Source organism: Giraffa tippelskirchi, chromosome 2 (genome assembly GCF_054371585.1).
Source record: "Giraffa tippelskirchi isolate mGirTip1 chromosome 2, T2T-mGirTip1v1.2.pri, whole genome shotgun sequence".
Classification (NCBI taxonomy): domain Eukaryota; kingdom Metazoa; phylum Chordata; class Mammalia; order Artiodactyla; family Giraffidae; genus Giraffa; species Giraffa tippelskirchi.
In genome coordinates this window covers 108,295,913-108,316,606 of record NC_137276.1, presented here as the reverse complement: position 1 = coordinate 108,316,606, position 20,694 = coordinate 108,295,913, and the positions used below count along the sequence as shown (strand labels likewise).

The following is a 20,694-nucleotide window of genomic DNA, read 5'->3' as shown; positions in this document are numbered from 1 at the left end:
TCCCTTCCCACTGTCCCTACTGGTCTGCCACAGAGCTCACCCATGCTTGCCAGCCTAGCATGGTGCTTGCAGAGAGTAGAATTCACAGATTTGAGGAATGAATGAAGAGTAACACAGGCCAGTACACCATGTTTGAATCCAGTGCATGGCCCAAAGACAATGAGCTGGGAACCATCCCTTAGAAGTCCAACATCTCTTGGATGGAATCGGGGAGCTCCACGTGGCCCATGCAGAAGACCCATACCCGGTCCCACTCTGGGCTCCTGGTCCTTTTCCCCCACGTGCCCCAGAGGCTTCCACTATGCAGCATGGAGAAGTCAGAACTCCTCTCCCTGACTGCCTGCTACTTCTAGTCAAATGGTGGAGCCCCTGGCATTTCTGGAGGCCCTTTCCTTCCACCAGAGGAAAGTGGTTTATACAGGAAGCTGCCAGGACAAGTGACCACCCCCCACCAGGAGCCTTGATGTGGCTTTTCTTTTTTCTTAATTTTTATTTTGGCTGTGCTAGGTCTAAGCAACAGTTAGAACTGAACATGGAACAACAGACTGTTTCCAAATTGGGAAAGGAGTATATCAAGGGTGCTGTACTGTCACCCTGCTTATTTAACGTATATGCAGAGTACATCATGCGAAATGCCAGGCTGGATGAAGCACAAGCTAGAATCAAGATTGCTGTGAGAAATATCAATAACCTCAGATATGCAGATGACACCACCTTTATGGCAGAAAGTGAAGAAGAACTAAAGAGCCTCTTGATAAAAGTGAAAGAGGAGAGTAAAAAAGTTGGCTTAAAGCTCAACATTCAGAAAACTAAGATCATGGCATCTGGTTTCATCACTTCACGGCAAATAGATGGGAAACAATGGAAACAGTGACAGATTTCACTTTTTAGGGCTCCAAAATCACTGCAGATGGTGACTGCAGCCATGAAATTGAAAGATCCTTGCTTCTTGGCAGAAAAGCTATGACAAACCTAGACAGCATACTAAAATGCAGAGACATTACTTTACCAACAAAGGTCTGTCTAGTCAAGGCTATGGTTTTTCCAGTAGTCACGTATAGATGTGAGAGTTGGACTATAAAGAAAGCTGAGCACTGAAGAATTGATGGTTTTGAACTGTGGTGTTAGAGAAGACTCTTAAGAGTCCCTTGAACTGCAAGGAGATCAAACCAGTCCATCCTAGAGGAAATTAGTCTCGAAAATTCATTGGAAGGACTGATGCTGAAGTTGAAGCCCCAATCCTTTGGCCACCTGATGTGAAGAACTGACTCATTGGAAAAGACCCTGATGCTGGGAAAGATTGAAGGTGGGGGGAGAAGGGGATGACAGAGGATGAGATAGTTGGATGGCATCACCAACTAGATGGACATGAGTTTGAGCAAGCTCTGGGATTTGGTGATGGTCTGGCATGCTGCAGTCTGTGGGGTCGCAGAGCCGGACATGACAGAGCGACTGAACTGAGGTCTTCCTTGCTGGTGCTCACTCTTCTGTAGTTGTGGAGTGCAGGCTTAGCTCCCCCATGGTATTGTGGGATTTAGTTCCCTGACCAGGGATTGAACCCACATCCTCTGCACTGGAAGGCTGATTCTTAACCACTGGGCCATCAGGGAAGTCCATTGATGTGGCTTTTCTTAACAAGACCCCAGTAAATGCGATGCCTCTATCTGGGCCTTTGCTGACTCACTGCTGCTCACCTCGCCCCTCTGTGGCCCCACCTCCAGTCTCCTTACGACAGCTGTCTTCAGAACGCGGGTCAGGGAGATAGACACCCCCCGGCCTGTCAGGTTCTCAGGGGCGGTATCAACCATGGCCACCGTATTAGCTGTGCCCAGTGCCTCAGTGGTGACAGGAACAGAGACAGGAGGAGGAAGCCTAGAACTTGGGGTTGTGGGGCCAACAGGAAGCTCCTGCCCATGTGGGTATGAACCCCAGAGAGTTGGGAATCTGCTCTGCCCATCCACAGCTGCCTCACCAGAACCCCAAGGACCCCAGCCTGGGCCCGGCATCCCCAGGCCGGATATTCCATCTCTCTCAGCCTGTGGAGGGCCTGGTCTGAGAAACGGGGCCATCACCACAGCAGTCACGGAACAAATGGGTCCCACCCGTAGGAGGGGAAGCCACGGAAGGTCGACCCACTTGGTTGTGCCAGTCGGCCGGTTCAGCCAAGCTCCAGAGTTAGCCTGTGAAGATCTGGGCTCTCCTCCTGTCTGCTGGATGCCAGGTCAGAAATTGTGACTCCCAAACAAAGTGCACACATGGCTATTAGCGTGTCTGTGTCAAGCTCTGCAAGCATGGAAGGCAGCAGAAGGGACCAGGGCTGCCCCTGAGGCCCAAGGATGCTGCTGATCTTATTCTGAAATCACAGGGCTGATGCCTTTCATAAACCACACGAAACCAGATGAAGCAAAGCCAGGAGGACAGACAAGGGCCCTGAGTCCCTAGGAGGAGGGTGTCAAGAAAGAAAAGTGGGGTCTCCCCTGGTGGGCCAGGGGTTAAAGCTTTGCCTTCCAACACAGGGGTTGCGGGTTCCAGCCCTGAGCAGGGAGCTGAGGTCCCTGTGGCCTGTGGCCAAAAAACCAAAACATAAAACAAGCAATACTGTAACAAATTCAATAAAGACTTTAAAAAGTGGCAAAAAGAAAGCCTTGTCTTACTCGGGGTGACCAGGGGAAAGCCATCTGGAGAGGGGTGTGGCTGTTCCCCTACCTTTAGTCACAGAGGGGAGCAGGTTTAGGACATCTTACTGGGGCAGGTGGGGCATACCCTGCTGTGTGTAAATGCTGCCTCCAGGCCCAGCTCTCAGCGTGTATTGATTTATTTTGAGAATTTCACATCATGCTCATGTTCAGCGCCTTGGGGTGCCTGTCCAGGAACATGTGAATGCTAAAGAGACCCACTTCCTGTTACAGGGTCTGCAGGCTCAAAAACAAGAAACAGGAAGATGAATTCCAGAAACACTGCCATTACAAGACAGGCTTAAGAAACTCCAAATGGAAAAGAAATCTGACTTTGTTTCTCTTGACTGCAATGATGTATCTACATCTGTTATCTATACCTGTATCTACGTCTATGCCTGTATGTCTGTCTATATACAGGCATAGATATGGACATCTTGAGCTCCTCTCTTCCCAGGAGAATGAGACGCAGAAAGAAGACACCAGGGACCTGCAGGCACTCACCTGCTGTTCCTCATTCTGTGACGCAAGAGCATTCCTCGGGCTTGTCCCAGTGACGTCCTGTGCACAAATGGCTCCTCTGCCTTCTCACCCACCCAGCCCCAGATCTGGCCGGAGTCTTTGGAAAGGTCACCGACGTTAGCAAACACCTGGCTGTTGGGAAGCACTTTTGTCTGTGCCAAAAAGAAACTGCAGCCAAAAGAGCTGAAAGCTGCCTCCCCAGAGAAGGTCCCTGGACCCAAGCTCACCTGACCCCGTCCCCAGCCCTTCCTGAGGGTCCCACCATGTGACAGCCCAACATGGGGTGGCCATCCTTCACCCCCTTGGGCGGCGAGCCGGCTCTTTGGACAATGCAGGCAGAGAGAGGTGGGGATCCTCCCGGCACCCCATGACTTTGTGCTGATGGACCTCTGCATCCAAGATCTGGAGCGGGGTGCTGGACCCCCCAGAGGGAGAGGAAAGTGGTTGTAAACTACTCAGCTAGAAGGAAGAATATTCCTCCGAATTCTCTATGGATAAACCTGGGACAGATAACAAGGGCATTTTGAAAGACTAAGGAAAACTCTGGGACTATTAATGGCCTTGAAAGGCCTTTCAAGACAAACTAAAGCCACAAACTGTGCCCAGGGAGGGGGGTGATGGTACATGTTGGCCCTGGGATGTGATTGGGCACCAGAGAAGCACGTCCGATTCCATGAGACACCCTCACCAGGCGGCTGGCCGGCACCGAAACCTCCCCAAAAGGTGTCCAAGCTCTGTATCCATTTCACTTACCTCTTGCTCCCCACCCTCTCCTCTGAAGTCATACTTGAACACAAGGAAAACAACTGCAGGCTGGGTGCTGTGCTGAGTCGCTCAGTCGTGTCCGACTCTTTGTGACTCCGTGGACTGTAGCCTGCCAGGCTTCTCTGTCCATAGGATTTCCCAGGCAAGAATACTGGAGTGGGTAGCCACTCCCTTCTCCAGGGGATCTTCCTGACCCAGGGATTGAACTCAGGACTTCTGCATTGCAGGCAGATTCTTCTGCCTTCCATCTGCCTTCCTAATATTTAATAAATAGTATTTGCCATACGCTGTGTCTTCCCTTAGACAGTGTCTTCTCTGCAGAGGTGTAAAGGAACATTCATTGAGCAGTGATGCCAATGGAAATTGTCACCTGCTGCCATTTTCATGCTCTCCCCCTCCTTCCTTGACCTCTGTCCTGAGGGCACAGGTCCCTGCCCCCTCCTCCACCGAAGCTCAAGGAAACAGCATGGTGGACCCGGCAGCAGACAAAAGTAACCAAGGCCAAGGGACCTGCAGTGTCCAGCCTCGCCAGGGATGAAGTCCTTGCTCACTGTTGACTCTACTGTTGGCCCTTTTGGAGGGGCTCTCCCTCCCACCCACACCCCTCCCCCCAAGGGACAGGGCCCTTTTGTCATCTGCATACAAAGCACCTGGACTGAGTCAAAAGAAAGTGAAGTGTTACTCACTCAATCATGTCTGACTCTTCAGGACTCCATGCACTGTAGCGCGCCAGGCCCCTCTGTCCATGGAATTCTCCAGGCGAGAATGCTGGAGTGGGTAGCCTTTCCCTTCTCCAGGGGATCTTCCCTACCCAGGAATCAAATCCGGGTCTCCTGCATTGCAGGCGGATTCTTGACCACCTGAGCCACCAGGGAAACTGGGCTATTTAAGGTGTTGCTAACTGGATTTCTCAGTACCCTGGTCCTTCAGGAGTGGGGTCCATTCCCACCTAGACCTCAGGTCAGCCCAGAAATCAGCTCATTGGGCTAGGCTTCTTCAGCCTAGCAAAGGGCTGCCTCCAGTCATCAGCTGGCTTCTGACCTCAGATGGGAGGCAAATGGGCCGGGTGGGCTGAACCACTCCCCTGGGGGCTCACAGCACTCGGGCAGCCCCCAGGCCCCCGGTGAGGTTACAAAGATGCTGACCGGTTTCCAGTGTTGACGTTTCAGCACAGAGCAAGAGCAGTCGAGCTAGGATGCCCATGTCTTCCATGTCCCTACCTGCCACGCTCAGAAGGGTCCCTGGTGGGTGGTGGCTCCTCCCTGGAGCCGGGTGACCAATTTGGGGGTTGAGACCTGGCCTACTGTCACCTGCACCCCGTATGGCCACATTCTGCGAGTCTGTGAGGTTTCCCCAGGCCGCACCTGGTACCTCCCCTGACGCTCCAAGGCTGAGCACTTCCGAAGGAAACTGGGGGACACATGAAACCCACACCCCGATAATGAGGACCTGGGAGTAGGGGTCTGAAGAGGACGCAGGCGAAACCGTGCTGCACTTAAGGAGTTTCAGAACCGCGCTAGATCCAAGCCTGTTGGCAGGAGGCGAGAAGAGGGGGACCAGCGCGAAGACGGCTGTGCGCGTCTATGAGGAAGGGCAGGCTCTCCCCGGGGACGAAACGGTTAAGCTGCCCGCAGCGCCCTAGGCGTCCGGTAGGGGTCGCGCGCCGGCGGGAGTGCGGGCGCTCACGGGCGGGCCTCAAGCGGCCGGGGCCCCTGACGTCACCGCCCCACGGTCGCCATGGCGACGGCCTCCTAAGCGCGCGTCAGAGCCGCCAGTCTCTTGGCAACCGCCCGATCTCCCGCTCTCCCTCCGCCTGGCGCTCGGCCGCGCGTCGCTCTGGCGTCAAAAGGACGTCAATGGGGATGTATCAATCCGGCGGCGGCGGCGTGGGCGGGGCCTCCGTGGGCGGGGCTGGCGGCATGGGGGCGTGACGGGGCGGGCCCGGGAGGCCGGGGGCGGGGCCGACGGCGCGTGCGGCTGGAGAGCGCGGCTCCCGGCTCAGAGCTGACATGCGGCGTGGCCCGGGCGGCAGGCGGCGGAGCAGCTGGCGGCCGGGCAGAGGTAGCTGCCGAACGGGCGGCGGGGGCCGCGGGGCGAGCGGCGTCCCAGCCTCGGCGCTCCGAGGGCGGCGGAGGTGAGGCGCGGCCCGGTGGGTGGGCGGCCGCCGCCGGGCTCGGGGCTGCGGGCTCGGCGGCCCCGCAGGTGCGCGCGCGGGGTTTTCGGGCAGGGGCGCAGCCGCCGGCTTCCCCTTTGTTGTGCGGCAGCCGGCTGGGGGCCATGGAAGCGGGGGTCCGGGGCTCGCGACGGAGTCGGGCGCGGGCGGCGGTCCACGCGCCCCGCAGGGCTTGGGACCTGGAGCCCGAGCGGAGCCGACTGCGGGCGGCGGGCGTAGGAGCCGGGCGCACGGCTCCCGGGATCTCCCGGGATCGGGGCTCGCGGTGGAGCAAGTCGCCGGCGGGGGCGGTGGCCGCGGGTCCGCGCGCCCGGGGGTCGGGTCTGCAGACGCCGAGCTGAGCGCGCCCCCCGCCCGCAGGTGCGGCCCGGAGCCATGGTGATCATGTCCGAGTTGAGCGCGGCCCCCGCGGGCTCCGGCCAGGGCCAGCAGAAGCCTCTTCGGGTGGGCTTCTACGACATCGAGCGGACCCTCGGCAAGGGCAATTTCGCTGTGGTGAAGCTGGCCCGGCATCGAGTCACCAAAACGCAGGTGCGGGGGGCGGGGGGCGGGGGGCGGTGCGGAACCCCGGGGTGGACCCTCCGCGGGTGGATACCCCCTTTCCCTGGAGCCGGGGAAGCTGGTGAAATCCCTGTTTGTGGGGTCCATGGTCCCGAAGTCGAAACGCTGACAGTTTTTATCAATTCGGTAAAGAAAAAAATGCGATATGTTATGATTATGCATAATTTGTACAAATATTGGGGAATAGCAAAGAGGATAATGACCAAATAACTAGGAGTGCAGCTGGAGCCTGTAAAATGAGTCTGCAGAGACTTAAGACATTTATTCAACTTTGACTTTTTAAGTAATATTATTGGTTACTTTTGTTATTTTCCTAAGTTTTTGTGACCTTTGGGTACATAAAGTGTTTTAGAAATTAACCTGCAAAAAATGAAGTGTGTAAATTAGCTTAAGGCAGAGAGTTTTATTTCAACAAAATATTCTTTATTAATAATTTGTAGGTTGCAATAAAAATAATCGACAAAGCACGATTAGATTCAAGCAATTTGGAGAAAATCTATCGAGAGGTTCAGATCATGAAGCTTCTGAATCATCCTCACATTATAAAGCTCTATCAGGTAAGGATTCAAGTGTGCCTTCCACTGTTACTTCAGGCAAGGGTATCATTTCTTAATTTTCAACAACTTAAGTCTACAGTTTCTGAAGGATGTCTCTCTGTGTGGGAGTCAGGGAGTTGATTGTAGAAGGGAAAGAGATTGATTTTTGTGAGCTGTGCACTTATTTTTTCTTGTTTTTGGATCATAATCCATATTTGCTTCATTAAAGTTTTATTTGATATTGTTACTTGCTCCAGTTTTGGATGCGTGGAGGTCGACTGTTAAATTTACTACGAAAACAAACAAAAAAAAACGGATTTCTGTATTGCTGAGAATCAACTATTTAGTGTGAAAGGACGAATTTGAGTCTAGACACTTCCACCTCGGCAGATTTTTATTAAACTTTAAAACTAGCTGCTCTTACCAGTTTTTGTAAACTTACCTATGCCAAGGCAGCAGTGAGCATTTGTCTCTCCTGTTTCAACCCTCGCATCAGAAATGGAGACATAAAACACCTGTGCCCGGGTGAGAGCAGGGAACCTGACATCTAATCCACATTGAGAACGTGCCTCACCCTGGCCGCCTGTTGGTTTACTATGTGACTTTATTTTTGTTCTCCTGTTGAGACTAATAAATTGTACCTTTGGAAACTAAGTGCTGATTTAATTAGGACAGCAGAGCAATCTCTTCCTTAGCCAGCCACTTCTGTAGAATGAACTCAGGTCCACTTCAGAAGGGTGCGTTCTCTGCATTCACCCAGTTGTGTTGGGTATAAATTCCTTTTGAGGAGTCTCAGGAAGCCCTGTGGATCCATGATGAATAGAGGACGGTGTGTGTGTGGGGTGTGCCCTTGGCAAGGCGAGGTGGAGAGAGGCCTGTGATTGAAGTGACCCCGTGGAAGGCTGCTGCCCTCGGTTACAGTGAAGGATGAGGGAGTCACAGGGCTCGTGTTCCCCTAATGACAGTTTACTTGGCGTCGCTAAGTGCACAGCTCACGTCATGTGCACCGGTTCATGTTTTGTTTCTGTTGTTGTTTTTGCATCATGAGGCTGAGATAAGATATTTCCTCCATGGTCACTGATGTCAGTGCCTGAGCAATGTGCCCGCCCCGTTTCCGCAGGAGTGGGCTGAAGCCTGCTTGCCTTTGACTTTGCCGGGGGGATGAGCCAGGGCCTTCCCCGTCTTCCTGTCCTCTGCTGACCCTGGGCAGGAGGAGCCCGGGTAGCCAGATGCCCAGCCCCTGGGATCCACGTTGAGGTCTTTTCTGGGGGTGAATTTGCTCACCGCTCCCGGAGCTGCTGTTGGGAGACGGGCTCAGTGGCAGCAACGATTGTATAGCTCTCGCTTTGACACTAGTGTCTGATTTGCATCCAGCTGGCCCAGGCCCCAGGACCTCCGTGAGACACTTCAACTCTTTCCTCCAGGTTTTTTTTTTAAACTTCGAACATGTTGACTCTTAAATCTTTCTGCCTCTCTTTTTTTAAACTGAGGAAAGGGATAAACTTACAAGTCCCTCCACCACACAGGTCCAGGGCAGTTACAATTGTAGCTAAACTGCATTGTTTGCCCTTCTCTTTAAGTTTATGGCTCAAAGTGCCTTTTTCAAGGAATAATTACATTTTGAACCTAGAAGAGCTCTTTTTTAAATAAGGATAACTTCCTCTGAAATAGTCCCTAGTGGTCCAGTAGTTAACACTTTGCCTTCCAATGCAGGGGTTGTAGGTCCGATCCCTGTAAAGGGAGCTAAGATCCACATACTTCGAGGCCAAAAAACTGAAACATAAAACAGAAGCAATATTGTAACAAATTCAATAGAGAGTTAAAAAAATGAAATATTTTAAAATACATGTACATGAGTCTGTTTTACTTCTTTCAGTACCAAAGATTTAAATTTGACCTTGTTTCTTAGTTATGTTTTAAGCTCTTAAAAAAATCTTTTTTTCAACGTGAAATAAAATTCTCGGATCAGTAAACGAACCTTTAAGGTGTGTTTGACTTTGGCTGTTGCTATTGACACACACGCTGAGCGGTTTGCTGTACAGAGAATGGTCTTTCATAGCTTACCTGGCAAAGCCAGCCTCTCTCAGCCTAATGTATCAGGTCAGTAACGCCAGTGGGGAGGGGAACTTCTTATCTATTATTCAACTTGTGCTGGCCCTAGGCATGGATAATCTGTTGTCTGCTCAGCTTCTAGTAGAAAGGCCTCGCAGAACTCTCACCATCTATTTTACTTCTGGGGCCTGCAGAGCCTTCACTTTGGATGAGGAAAGTGAGTTAAAAGTACGGTAGAGGCGAGTTGCAGTTCGAGCAGATGTTTTTGGAAGCAGATACATATTGGGGTGGATAGGTTAATGAGGAGCTCACATCTGATTTTTAAAAAACTTCCCCTGAGTAGGAATTCCCTTTGTCTCTTTATTGCAGAAGTTTTTCTTTTCTTTCCCTATTTTTTGAAATAACAAATTTGCTTATTCTGGAGAAGTTAAAAATTTACAGGGGTTCAAGCAGATTCTTTATATCATTGGTATGTTCCTTTTTCAAGTGGTTAAACGTTAGGTCTTTGTTTTTTTAGGTTATGGAAACGAAGGATATGCTGTACATTGTCACTGAATTTGCAAAAAATGGAGAAATGTTTGGTAAGCCATGCTAATTTTTGATATCTGTTGGAAAGAAATGGTAGTAACTTGTTCCCACTCGCCCCTCCAGTGGTGGGGTCTCCCCAGCGTTCTTTCTCTGTGCCCCGAGCGACGGCTGGACTTTTGGGTTTGGGGCTAGAGCTTTGTTTTGTCCCTCCTCAGATTACTTGACCTCCAATGGGCACCTGAGCGAGAGTGAAGCCCGGAAGAAGTTCTGGCAGATTCTGTCAGCCGTGGAGTACTGCCACAGCCACAACATTGTCCACCGGGACCTAAAGACGGAGAACTTGCTGCTGGATGGCAACATGGACATCAAGCTGGCAGGTGAGGGCCAGGAGCGTGCCCAGTGGGAGGGGTGCCTGCGGGTGAGGGGCCAGGAGTGTGCCCTGCGTGAGGCATGAGGGGTGTGCCTGCCTGCCAAGGGTCCGTGCTTTCTTGCACGAGCCTTTGGAACCTTGACCTCGCTGTTTCCACCACAACTTCATCGCCTGTTTCTTTGCCTCTCAGATTTTGGGTTTGGGAATTTCTACAACTCAGGAGAACCTCTGTCCACGTGGTGTGGGAGCCCCCCATACGCAGCCCCGGAGGTCTTCGAGGGGAAGGAATATGAAGGCCCCCAGCTGGACATCTGGGTAGGAGCCTGGGTGGCACGTGGGACGTGCGTGGGGTGGGGGGCCCGGAGGGGATTCAGGTGCACGTGGTGGGGGGCTTGGAGCGGGCATGGGTATGCGGGGGGGTGGGAGGGGTCTGGGGGGACGCAGGTGTGCAGGGTGGGGGGCTCGGAGGGGGCATGGGTGTGCGGGGGTTGGGGGGCTCAGAGGGGATGCAGGTGTGCAGGGTGTGGGACTTGGAGGGGATGTGAGTATGCAGGGTGGGGGGCTTGGATGGGGCATGGATGTGCGGGGGGTGGAGGGCTCTGAGGGGATGCAGATGTGCAGGGTGTGGGGCTCGGAGGGGACGCAGGTGTGCAAGATGGGGGGCTCGGAGTGGGCATGGGTGTGTGGGGAGTGGGGGGCTCGGAGGGGACGCAGGTGTGCAGGTTGGGGGGCTCAGAGGGGACGCAGGTGTGCAGGGTGAGGGGCTTGGAGAGGGCATGGGTGTGTGGGTGGTGGGGGGCTTGGAGGGGATGCAGGTGTGCAGGGTGGGGGTCTTGGAGGGGGCACGGTTGCACAGGGCGGGGTTGTCCGGTGCCCAGGCACAGGTGCTGACCTGTCGTCTGGTCCTCCTCCCGCAGAGCCTGGGCGTCGTGCTGTATGTCCTTGTGTGCGGGTCTCTGCCCTTCGACGGGCCCAGTCTGCCGGCGCTGCGGCAGCGGGTGTTAGAGGGCCGGTTCCGCATCCCCTTCTTCATGTCCCGAGGTAGGTGAGGGCCTGGCCTCCTCCGGGCGCGCGGGGTTGGCAGCCTGCTGGCTATGCATTGGGTAACCTGGGATGAGAGTCTGAGGGGAGGAGGAGGAATTCATTTCCTGCAAGGCCTGCTTGGCCATCTTCTGAGTCTGCTGTTGGGCCCGGCAGCCAGTCCCGTGTCACCGCGGGGTGTTTACCAGGTGCCTGTGAGGCTGCTTATGGGCCCCACTTATAGGGCTGGCCTGTCCCTTTGCAGGCTGTTGGGAAGCTGGCTGGGGCCCAGTGCCCCAAGTCTCACCCATACCACACTGGGCTTTTCTCTCCCGCTCTGACCACTGCTTAGTAACATACAGGATGGGGCTTCTAGGTGGTTCTCAGTCTAGTGGACTTGAAGACCACGTCCCCCAGGGGCCGATCCCTCAGCCGGTGGCTCTCCTTGGTGGCAGTTCTGGAATGGTCACTTGTCCACTTGCCATGTGCCGGGGAGCCGTGTGCCCTGTAGGAGCCCAGGCAGGAGGCGGGAATGCACAGGCGGGCGGCCCACGCGCAGACTCAGTGCTCCGCTCCCGCCTCCAGACTGTGAGACGCTGATCCGCCGCATGCTGGTGGTGGAGCCCGCCAAGCGCATCACCATCGCCCAGATCCGGCAGCACAGGTGGATGCAGGCTGAGCCCGCGCTGCTGCTGCCCGCCTGCCCAGCCTTCTCCCTGCTCGGCTACACCTCCAGCCTTGGCGACTACGACGAACAGGCCCTGGGCATCATGCAGACGCTGGGCATTGACCGACAGAAGACCGTGGAGGTGAGCCTGTCCACCTGCTGTGGGGAGTAGGGGGGCGCCTTCCCTGGGAAGCTGAATGGAGAAGCTGGCCCTTGGCAGCCAGGTTAAAATGGGAGCCGCACGGCTCACGTAAGGGCTGCTCGGCCACTAGAAAGGATACTCTCGTCCACCCCAGAATAACCGCAGAGCGGTCTCGTCAGGGAGCGTCCCTTCTGCCAGCCCCGCTCTGACCCACCCTTCTCTGCCCCTAGTCACTGCAGAAGAGAAGCTACAACCACTTTGCAGCCATTTATTACCTCCTTGTGGAGCGGCTGAAGGAGTACCGGCTCTCCCAGCCAGCCCGCCCTGGCCCCGCCCGGCAGCAGAGGCCCCGGAGCACAGACCTCGGTGGTTTTGAGGTGAGGGGGCAGCGAGTGCCTTTGATTCCTCCCCCATGTCTCTGCCTTGGACTGTGTCCCCAAGTCAGGAGTTCCCCTCTCAGACACGTCTAGGAGGGGATGCAGACTAAGCCCCGAGGTCACATCCCCTTACCCGTTAGGCGCTGGACAGGGATCCCGTGTGAGCTGCTGGCAGACGGCATGATGGAGAGGGGGTGCCAGCCTCTCTGCTGGGGTTCAGACCCTGCCATCAGCCCCCTGTTCCTTCACTGCCACTGGTGCCACCTCCCGGCTGCTCCTCCTGGTCTTCCCGCTCAGCGAGGCATTGTAGAGGGGGTGCACGTGTCCTGAGCCTGTCCGCTCACAGCTGATGCCCGTTAACTCAGACACCAGCCTGGTCTGTCAGGTGACGCTGTGTTGCTGGCAGTCGTTCCCCGCCTCTGTGCCTCACGGCCTCTGTCTTCATCTGCCGGTGCACAGGTGCTTCAGGAAGGCCTCCCTGGAGATGCTCTCCGCTCTGCCCTGCTGTGCACGCAGCCCCAGACCTTGGGGCAGTCTGTCCTACAGGCTGAAATGGACTATGACCTCCACAGCTCCCTGCAGGTGTGTGAGCACCTTGCGGGCGGCGTCTGGGGTGGGCGCACCTGGTTCCCAGCGGTGGTGACGCTCCTGCGCCTGGCCTCACGGTCTGTGTGTGTCCCTTGCAGCCCCTGCTGTTCCCTGTGGACACTAGCTGTGGTGGGGTGTGCTGGCATCGCTCCGTCTCCCCCAGCAGCCTTCTGGACACGGCCATCAGCGAGGAGGCCAGGCCGGGCCCAGGCCTGGACGAGGAGCAGGAGGTGCAGGAGCCCCTGCCCAGCAGCACAGGCCGGAGGCACACGCTGGCTGAGGTCACCACCTGCTTCTCCCCGGGCGCCCCCCCATGTAAGTGTCCCCGTGGGCCACACACACACCTGACAGGTGGGTTTAGGGGCGGGGCAGTCTCTTCTGATGACAGTGCTCCGGATTTGCCATTCCTGGAGCACCCGAGGCCTTATGGACCGTACTTAGACCTCACAGGGAGCTCTCGAGCATCAGGGCTGGAGGGGAATTTAGTCATCCTCAGAGGCGGGCAGGGCAACTCCTTGGCCCAGGCCCCTCTGTGTTCCGGGTCCAAGATCCACTGTCGGCTGTGGTCACACCCCCAGCCCCGCAGTGCTGGCTGTCAGGGCTCCCTGGACTCTGGTAGCCTCTGCCTGTCACAGACTTCCTGTCCACAGAGTTGAGGGCAAGGGTGGTGGGGGATACAGCTGTCTGCCCCATCAGAGGGCCAGGTTGGCAGGAGACGCTGCAGAGGATGCAGAGTCCCGGAGGTGTGAGTGCTTAGACTCATGGTGAAGTGTTGAGCACTGGGATGGGTCTGGCCTCAGGGTCACCAGGGCCTCAGCTGCACCCGCTTCCCTGCAGGCATTGTCGTCTCGCCCTCTGCGGCCAGTCCTTGTGAAGGCACCAGCTCAGACAGCTGCCTGACCTCTGCGGGCGATGGCCTAGCTGGACTCAGTGGACACCTGGCTGCTCAGGGGCTGGTGGGCGCCTGCTCCCCACTCAGACTGGCCTCGCCACTCCTGGGCACCCAGTCTGCCACCCCCGTGCTGCAGGCGCAGGGGGCCCTGCGAGGAGCTGCCCTGCTGCCCGTCAGCTTCCAGGAGGGCCGGAGGGCATCAGACACCTCGCTTACTCAAGGTGGCTTTCCCTTTCATGCCCACTTCTACCTTCCCTGGGAGACCCAAGTGTACCCACCGCCCCCGGGGGCAGGGCATCACCTTGTCCCTAGTGGCAGGTGGCTGCCCTCTCTCCAGGCAGTCCTGGTAGAGCAACAGTGCCCCCCGGGCAGGCCAAAGCTGCCACCCGGGTTCTAGATGCCCTGGCTTCTAGAACAAGCTCACGTGGTCTCTAGAAGGTGGTCCTAAAAGCCCAAGAGATGCTTAGCTGTCAGGCAGCAGATCCTGACCTGGAGGAGGGATGGTCAGGGAGGCATCTGCCATGAAGGCAGTCCACAACAGGCTCTCCCAACGCCCCCTCAGGGCTTGTGGGACGCTGAGGCCCCCTGTACTTCTCACTCCTGCCTTGCACAAAGGATCCACTGTCTGCCCAGATGTGTGCTTGTTCAGGGCTGGAATTGCTGCCCCAAACTAAACCCTAAAAGGGGATGATGTCCCAACTGTAGGAGGGGGGCTGCCGTGAAGTGATGGGGTGACCAGAGGGCCCCTTGACCCTGTAGGAAAGTGCTGACTCCCTCATCCTACCATGTCACACCATGCGGCCCCCTCTTACTCCTCCCACTGCCTGGAAGCCCCAGCGAGCTACAGGCCATTGGTTCTGGGCTGGGGGATGGTCTGGACACGTGTTGGTTTTGCCTCCCCCAGGGCTAAAAGCCTTCCGGCAGCAGCTGAGGAAGAACGCGAGGACCAAGGGGTTCCTGGGGCTGAACAAGATCAAGGGGCTGGCACGCCAGGTGTGCCAGCCCTCGTCCTCCAGCCGGGCCTCCCGGGGCGGCCCGCATGCCTTCCAGCTGCCCACACAGAGCCCGGGCCTGCACGGCGGTGGAGCCGGCAGCTGGGAGGGCAGGGGCCTGCTAGAGGAGGTGCTGCAGCAGCAGAGGTAGGCCTGTGGGCACTGGCTGAGACCTGGGCAGGGCTCACAGACCTCGGGGATTCCTGAGTAACGTTACCCCTGAGCTCCAGGAGAGCTGTGCACTCCTTCCCTGTGGCTGGGGGTGGGGGCGGTGGCAGGGTGCATCAGCCCGCGGTGGGGGAGGGAGAGGGCAGCGAGTAAGAATGTCACGTCTGGTTGGCATCTCTGAGCTGCTCCGAAAGCAGGAGGGGGAAGGAAATGTCAGGAATTGCTCAGGGATTAGTCACACACAGAATGGCGTGTTCTGAGCAGCCCCAGCCCGCGGTTCTGTGGGGTAGGCCCTCCAGCCCCGGCAGGTGGAAACCCGATCGTGTGGCAGTCTGGCCAGGCGGCGGGGGGAGCCGTGGCCCGCCAGCCAGCCAGCACTGACCTGCTCCCCTGTCCCTTGGTCCGTCCAGGTTGCTCCAGTTACAGCACCACACGACGGCCCCAGCCAGCTGCCAGCCAGCCCCCTTGGTCCTCACCCCCTGCGACGGCACCCTCCTCATGTCAGGACTGCAGAAGGAGCTGGGGCTGGGGCCCAGCCCTCTGCTGCCGCCCCACCTGCTCCAGGCTGGCGTCTCCCCAGTGGCCTCGGCCGCCCAGCTCCTGGATGCCCACCTGCACATCAGCGGCTCCACGGCTCCCAGCCCCGCCGCAGCGGCCCCCCAGCCACACTTTGCCATGCTACCTGTGAGCCTGGAGCCCACGGGGCTGCCCCATGGGGACTGTGAGATGGAAGACCTGACCTCGGGCCCGCTGGGCACCTTTGTCCTGGTGCAGTGAGGGCCCCGGCTAGGGCAGCTGACTTCTTGAAGCAATAATTTCAGAGTATGTGAAGATGGTTCCGGACACAAAGCCAATAACTTTCCAGAAGCGAAACAAGCAATATGTTTGGTGTTTTGGATTTTTTAGTTTATTATTATTTTTTTTTTTTTCCTTGCACTGAGCAACTGTAACTCTGAGTAGAGACTGGAAACTTTTTGAAGAAAAATAATAATCCAGGGGCCTGTTGTTGGGACCGGTGGAGGGGATGGGGTGGAGGGCAGCGGGTAGAGCTGGCAGTGGTGTATGGTCAGGGCCACGGAGGGTGGCCAATTGGCCCCAGGAAACCATGGTGTGAGCTGTGTGTCTCCATTGTGTGTGTATGCGCATGTGTGCGTGTGGATTAGTGGTTTTTTTTTCCCCACAGTTCTCCACTTCCTGAAACACTTACGCTTCACTTGAAAACTGTGAACTTTCTGCTTTATGTATCAGTTTTTGAAAAGCTCTAACCTCCAGTCCAAGAGAAGACAATCTACGAGTTCTTGGAATTCTCTCCCCTGAAATCAGAACCCAGAGGATAGTTTTTCTTATCTTTTGAGAGCATGTTGTATAAACAGCTCGGGAGTTCGTTTTCCAGGATTCTTCGGAGGGGCTGCAGAGAGGAACCTGAGTGAGGTGGAGGCTCCCCTTGGTCACTTGGGCGCCCTCAAGGGAGTCAGCCAGGGAGGTGTCTTCCTCCTGCACCTCTTATTTCCGCTGCTAGTTAAGTTTTTATGCATTTCATTATCAGGGTCCAAAAAGAACAACTGACTGGGGGTGGGGGTGGGGAATGTGCAATATGGCGAGTCTGTGCTGGGGTGTCCCGTGTGGGCTGCCTGTGGTGGGCGGACAGCCCACCCTGTCCCAGCCCCACGCTCGGTGGGCTTTCGTTTTAGGAAAGTGAAATGAGAGGTCAGGTCAGTGTTGTTCAAGCTTTGTTCCTTTTTTAAAGCAAATACTGTACATGTATATACATAGGAGACAAACATACACTACTTATTTTTTATACTTTTTACTACATTTTTGTGTTCCTGGTTTGGACGTCCCTCTCTGGTAACGTGACGAAGCACCTGGCCTCAGGTCCATGTGGAGGCGGGGCCAGCAGGCAGCAGACAGGTGCGTGCTCACCTGGCAGGTAAACTCAGGTGGTAGCCGCTGGACTGAGCAGGAGAGCCGCAGCCCCTACCCCTGCGGCCGGTCAGGGCTGTCCTCCCCACCCCCCACCCCCCAATCCAGGTGCCTTCAGCTCACGTCGGCTCTCGCCACCTGCAGTGTTAGGCCCGGGTGATGCCGGCCCAGGTGGTGCCGACCCGGGCGATGCTGGCCCGGGAAGGGGGCCCCTGTAGAAGCCAAAGATTGCTGAGGCCAGGGAGGTGGCCCAGCCTGCGTGTTCCCGGCTCTCAGCCCCACTGCCGATGCTGCTGCTGCTGCTGCTCCGGGGCAGCTTCAGGATCAGGACAAAGGACTCCGTGCGCCCAGCGGCTGCCAAGTCACCCAAGCCTCTCGTGACTCAGACCAGGAGAGTGCCGGAGGCCCTGGGGCTCCAGCTCAGCCTCCTCCAGAAGCACCGTCAGCCCCCATGAGGCTGCCCCCACCCCTCGATGCATCTGTTCGAACGCCATCGATCAAAGGCCTCAGAACCATGACAAGCACTTTACTCTCACTGCAGTTTTCTCTCGTAGCTGTCAGGCGTGTCTCGTGTTGTGTCCGGCGTGTGCGACGCGTGTGCTATAGGATTCTTGGCAGCGCTGTCCTGCGAACTGAATGCGGGGGCCTGTCCTAGGCACCGTGCTATGTGATGAAGATGTACATAGTTTGGGTTTTTTTTTTTTTTTTTTTTTTACCATAACTGAATTATTTCTTATGTTCACATGAGAAATATATGCCAAATGATTAGTGGATGTATGTTTTTTAATTTAATATTTAAATAAAACATTTGGGGGAAAAAACCTTGACTTCTTCCCCCAGTTCTTTGTGGGCTCCTTCCTTCTAAGCCACTGCCTCCAGGTTCAATGAGTCTCAGGTCTTAGAGGAGAGGGCGAGGTGCCAGCTCCCATGACTTGCGGAGCCTCAGACCCAGGTTCTTAGCTGCTAGGAGCAGAAGGTGCTTGGTGGTCCGGGTTGGGAGGTGAGCCTACTGGTTCTCAGACCCCTTGAGCCCAGGTGGCAGCGCTGCTAATCAGCTGGATGTCTTAACTGCCATGTCTGTTTTCAGCCTGTTCTCTTCTCCCAGGGTACCATTCATACTTCCCTCCTCTTGATCCACCTATAAATCAAGGCTTTGGAAGAATCTCACAGCCAAACCATTTCCCAGTTTTTAAAGTTGGTGTCACCACTTTCTAGCAGTAAGGCAGATGTGGTTGCTAGACAAACAAAGGGTACTCTTCAATTTGATGCCTGGCAACTCTGTTTTTGGTAAAAAGAAATTCTTGAACCTTTTCACACCCATTAGGATGATCATTATTAAAAAAAATTACTATTTGCAAGGATGCAGAAATTGGACCCCTTTTGGATTGCTTGTGGGGACGTGCAATGGTGCAGCTACTGTGGAAAACAGTACTGCAATTCTTCAAATAAACAAGGACCATGTATGTCATCTAGCAATCCCACTTCCGGGCATAGACCCAAAAGAACTGGATGTAGGGTCTCAGCTATCTCTACACCCGTGTTCGTGGCAGCATATTCACAAGAACCAAAATGTCCAAGCAACCCAGTGTCCATCGGTGGATGGGTGGATTAATAGAATGTGGTCCATCCACACAATGGAATATCTGTGTGTGTGTGTGCATGTGCACACTTGTGCTCAGTCGTGTCTGACTGTGATCCCATGGAACGTAGCCCTCCAGGCTCCTCTGTCCATGGAATTTTCCAGGCAAGAATACTGGAATGGGTTGCCATATCCTACTCCAGGGGATCTTCCCAACCCAGGGATTGAACCCATATGTCTTGTGTCTCCTGCACTGGCAGGCGGATTCTTTACCACTGCACCACTTGGGAAGACAGGGATTCCCAGGTGGCTCAATGGTAAAGAATCCATATGCCAAGCAGGAGACGTGGGTTCGATCCCTGGGTCAGGAAGATCCCCTGGAGAAGGAAATAGCAACACATTCTAATATTCTTACCTGGAAAATTTCAGTGGACAGAGAAGATTGGGGGCTACAGTCTGAGAGGTCGCAAAAGAGTTGGACATGACTGAGAAATGATCTCTGTTCGTTTCCAAGGGAAACCATTCAATATCATGGTAATCCAAGTCTATGCCCTGACCAGTAACGCTGAAGAAGCTGAAGTTGAAAGGTTCTATGAAGACCTACAAGACCTTTTAGAACTAACACCCAAAAAAGTTGTCCTTTTCATTACAGGGGACTGGAATGCAAAAGTAGGAAGTCAGGAAACACCTGGAGTAACAGGCAAATTTGGCCTTGGAGTATAGAATGAAGCAGGGCAAAGGCTAATAGAGTTTTGCCAAGAGAACACACTGGTCATAGCAAACACCCTCTTCCAGCAACATAAGACTCTACACATGGACATCACAAGATGGTCAACACTGAAATCAGATTGATTATATTCTTTGCAGCCAAAGATGGAGAAGCTCTATACAGTCAGCAAAAACAAGACCAGGAGCAGACTGTGGCTCAGATCATGAACTCATTGTTGCCAAATTCAGACTTAAATTGAAGAAAGTAGGGAAATCCACTATACCATTCAGGTATGACCTAAATCAAATCCCTTATGATTATACAGTGGAAGTGAGAAATAGATTTAAGGGACTAGATCTGATAGACAGAGTGCCTGATGACTAGGATGGAGGTTCATGACATTGTACAGGAGACAGGGATTAAGACCATCCCCATGGAAAAGAAATGCAAAAAAGCAAAATAGCTGCCTGAGGAGGCCTTATAAATAGCTGTGAAAAGAAGAGAAGTGAAAAGCAAAGGAGAAAAGGAAAGCTATTCCCATCTGAATGCAGAGTGCCAAAGAATATCAAGGAGAGATGAGAAAGCTTTCCTCAGTGATCAATGCAAAGAAATAGAGGAAAACAACAGAATGGGAAAGACTAGAGATTTCTTCAAGAAAATTAGAGATACCGAAGGAACATTTCATTTCATGCAAAGATAGGCTCGATAAAGGACAGAAATGGTATGGACCTAACAGAAGCAGAAGATATTAAGAAGAGGTGGCAAGAATACACAGAAGAACTGTACAAAAAAGATCTTCACGACCCAGATAATCAAGATGATGTGATCACTCACCTAGAGCCAGACATCCTGGAATGTGAAGTCCAGTGGGCCTTAGAAAGCATCACTACGAACAAAGCTAGTGGAGGTGATGGAATTCCAGTTGAGCTATTTCAAATCCTGAAAGATGATGCTGTGAAAGTGCTGCACACTCAATATGCCAGCAGATTTGGAAAACTCAGCAGTGACCACAGGACTGGAAAAGGTCAGTTTTCATTCCAATTCCAAAGAAAGGCAATGCCAAAGAATGCTCAAACTACCGCACAATTGCACTCATCTCACACGCTAGTAAAGTAATGCTCAAAATTCTCCAAGCCAGGCTTCAGCAATACGTGAACCGTGAACTTCCAGATGTTCAAGCTGGTTTTAGAAAAGGCAGAGGAACCAGAGATCAAATTGCCAACATCCACTGGATCATTGAAAAAGCAAGAGAGTTCCAGAAAAACATCTATTTCTGATTTATTGACTATGCCAAAGCCTTTGACTGTGTGGATCACAATAAACTGTGGAAAATTCTCCAAGAGATGGGAATACCAGACCATCTGACCTGTCTCTTGAGAAACCTGTATGCAGGTCAGGAAGCAACAGTTAGAACTGGAAATGGAACAACGGACTGGTTCCAAATAGGAAAAGGAG

The 20,694-nt window shown here is 54.4% G+C and overlaps 1 protein-coding gene and 1 long non-coding RNA gene across 7 annotated transcripts; one reads left to right on the top strand and one right to left on the bottom strand.

The window, feature by feature from the left end:
- Nucleotides 1-470: 470 nt before the first annotated feature.
- On the bottom strand, nucleotides 471-5,776 carry LOC145538268 (uncharacterized). The gene is made up of 2 exons (XR_014076746.1): nucleotides 4,649-5,776; nucleotides 471-4,277 (listed from the first exon to the last, which is right to left on the bottom strand). It is a non-coding gene; the product is annotated as an uncharacterized LOC145538268 (long non-coding RNA).
- SIK1 (salt inducible kinase 1) lies at nucleotides 5,057-16,249 on the top strand. Of its 6 annotated transcripts, none has more exons than XM_081570011.1 (14): nucleotides 5,057-5,611; nucleotides 6,496-6,666; nucleotides 7,137-7,253; nucleotides 9,802-9,865; nucleotides 10,028-10,189; nucleotides 10,373-10,497; nucleotides 11,100-11,223; nucleotides 11,788-12,011; nucleotides 12,242-12,388; nucleotides 12,848-12,970; nucleotides 13,075-13,291; nucleotides 13,814-14,089; nucleotides 14,773-15,007; nucleotides 15,439-16,249. In XM_081570011.1, the coding sequence occupies exons 1-14, from the start codon at nucleotides 5,546-5,548 to the stop codon at nucleotides 15,803-15,805; spliced, it is 2,418 nt and encodes an 805-aa protein (XP_081426137.1). In that variant the 5' UTR covers nucleotides 5,057-5,545; the 3' UTR covers nucleotides 15,806-16,249. The 6 variants fall into 6 exon arrangements, with proteins under 6 accessions (XP_081426137.1, XP_081426138.1, XP_081426139.1 ...); XM_081570012.1 differs by lacking the exon at nucleotides 5,057-5,611 and adding an exon at nucleotides 5,963-6,096; XM_081570013.1 differs by lacking the exons at nucleotides 5,057-5,611; nucleotides 12,848-12,970 and adding an exon at nucleotides 5,963-6,096.
- The last annotated feature ends 4,445 nt before the right edge of the window (nucleotides 16,250-20,694 follow it).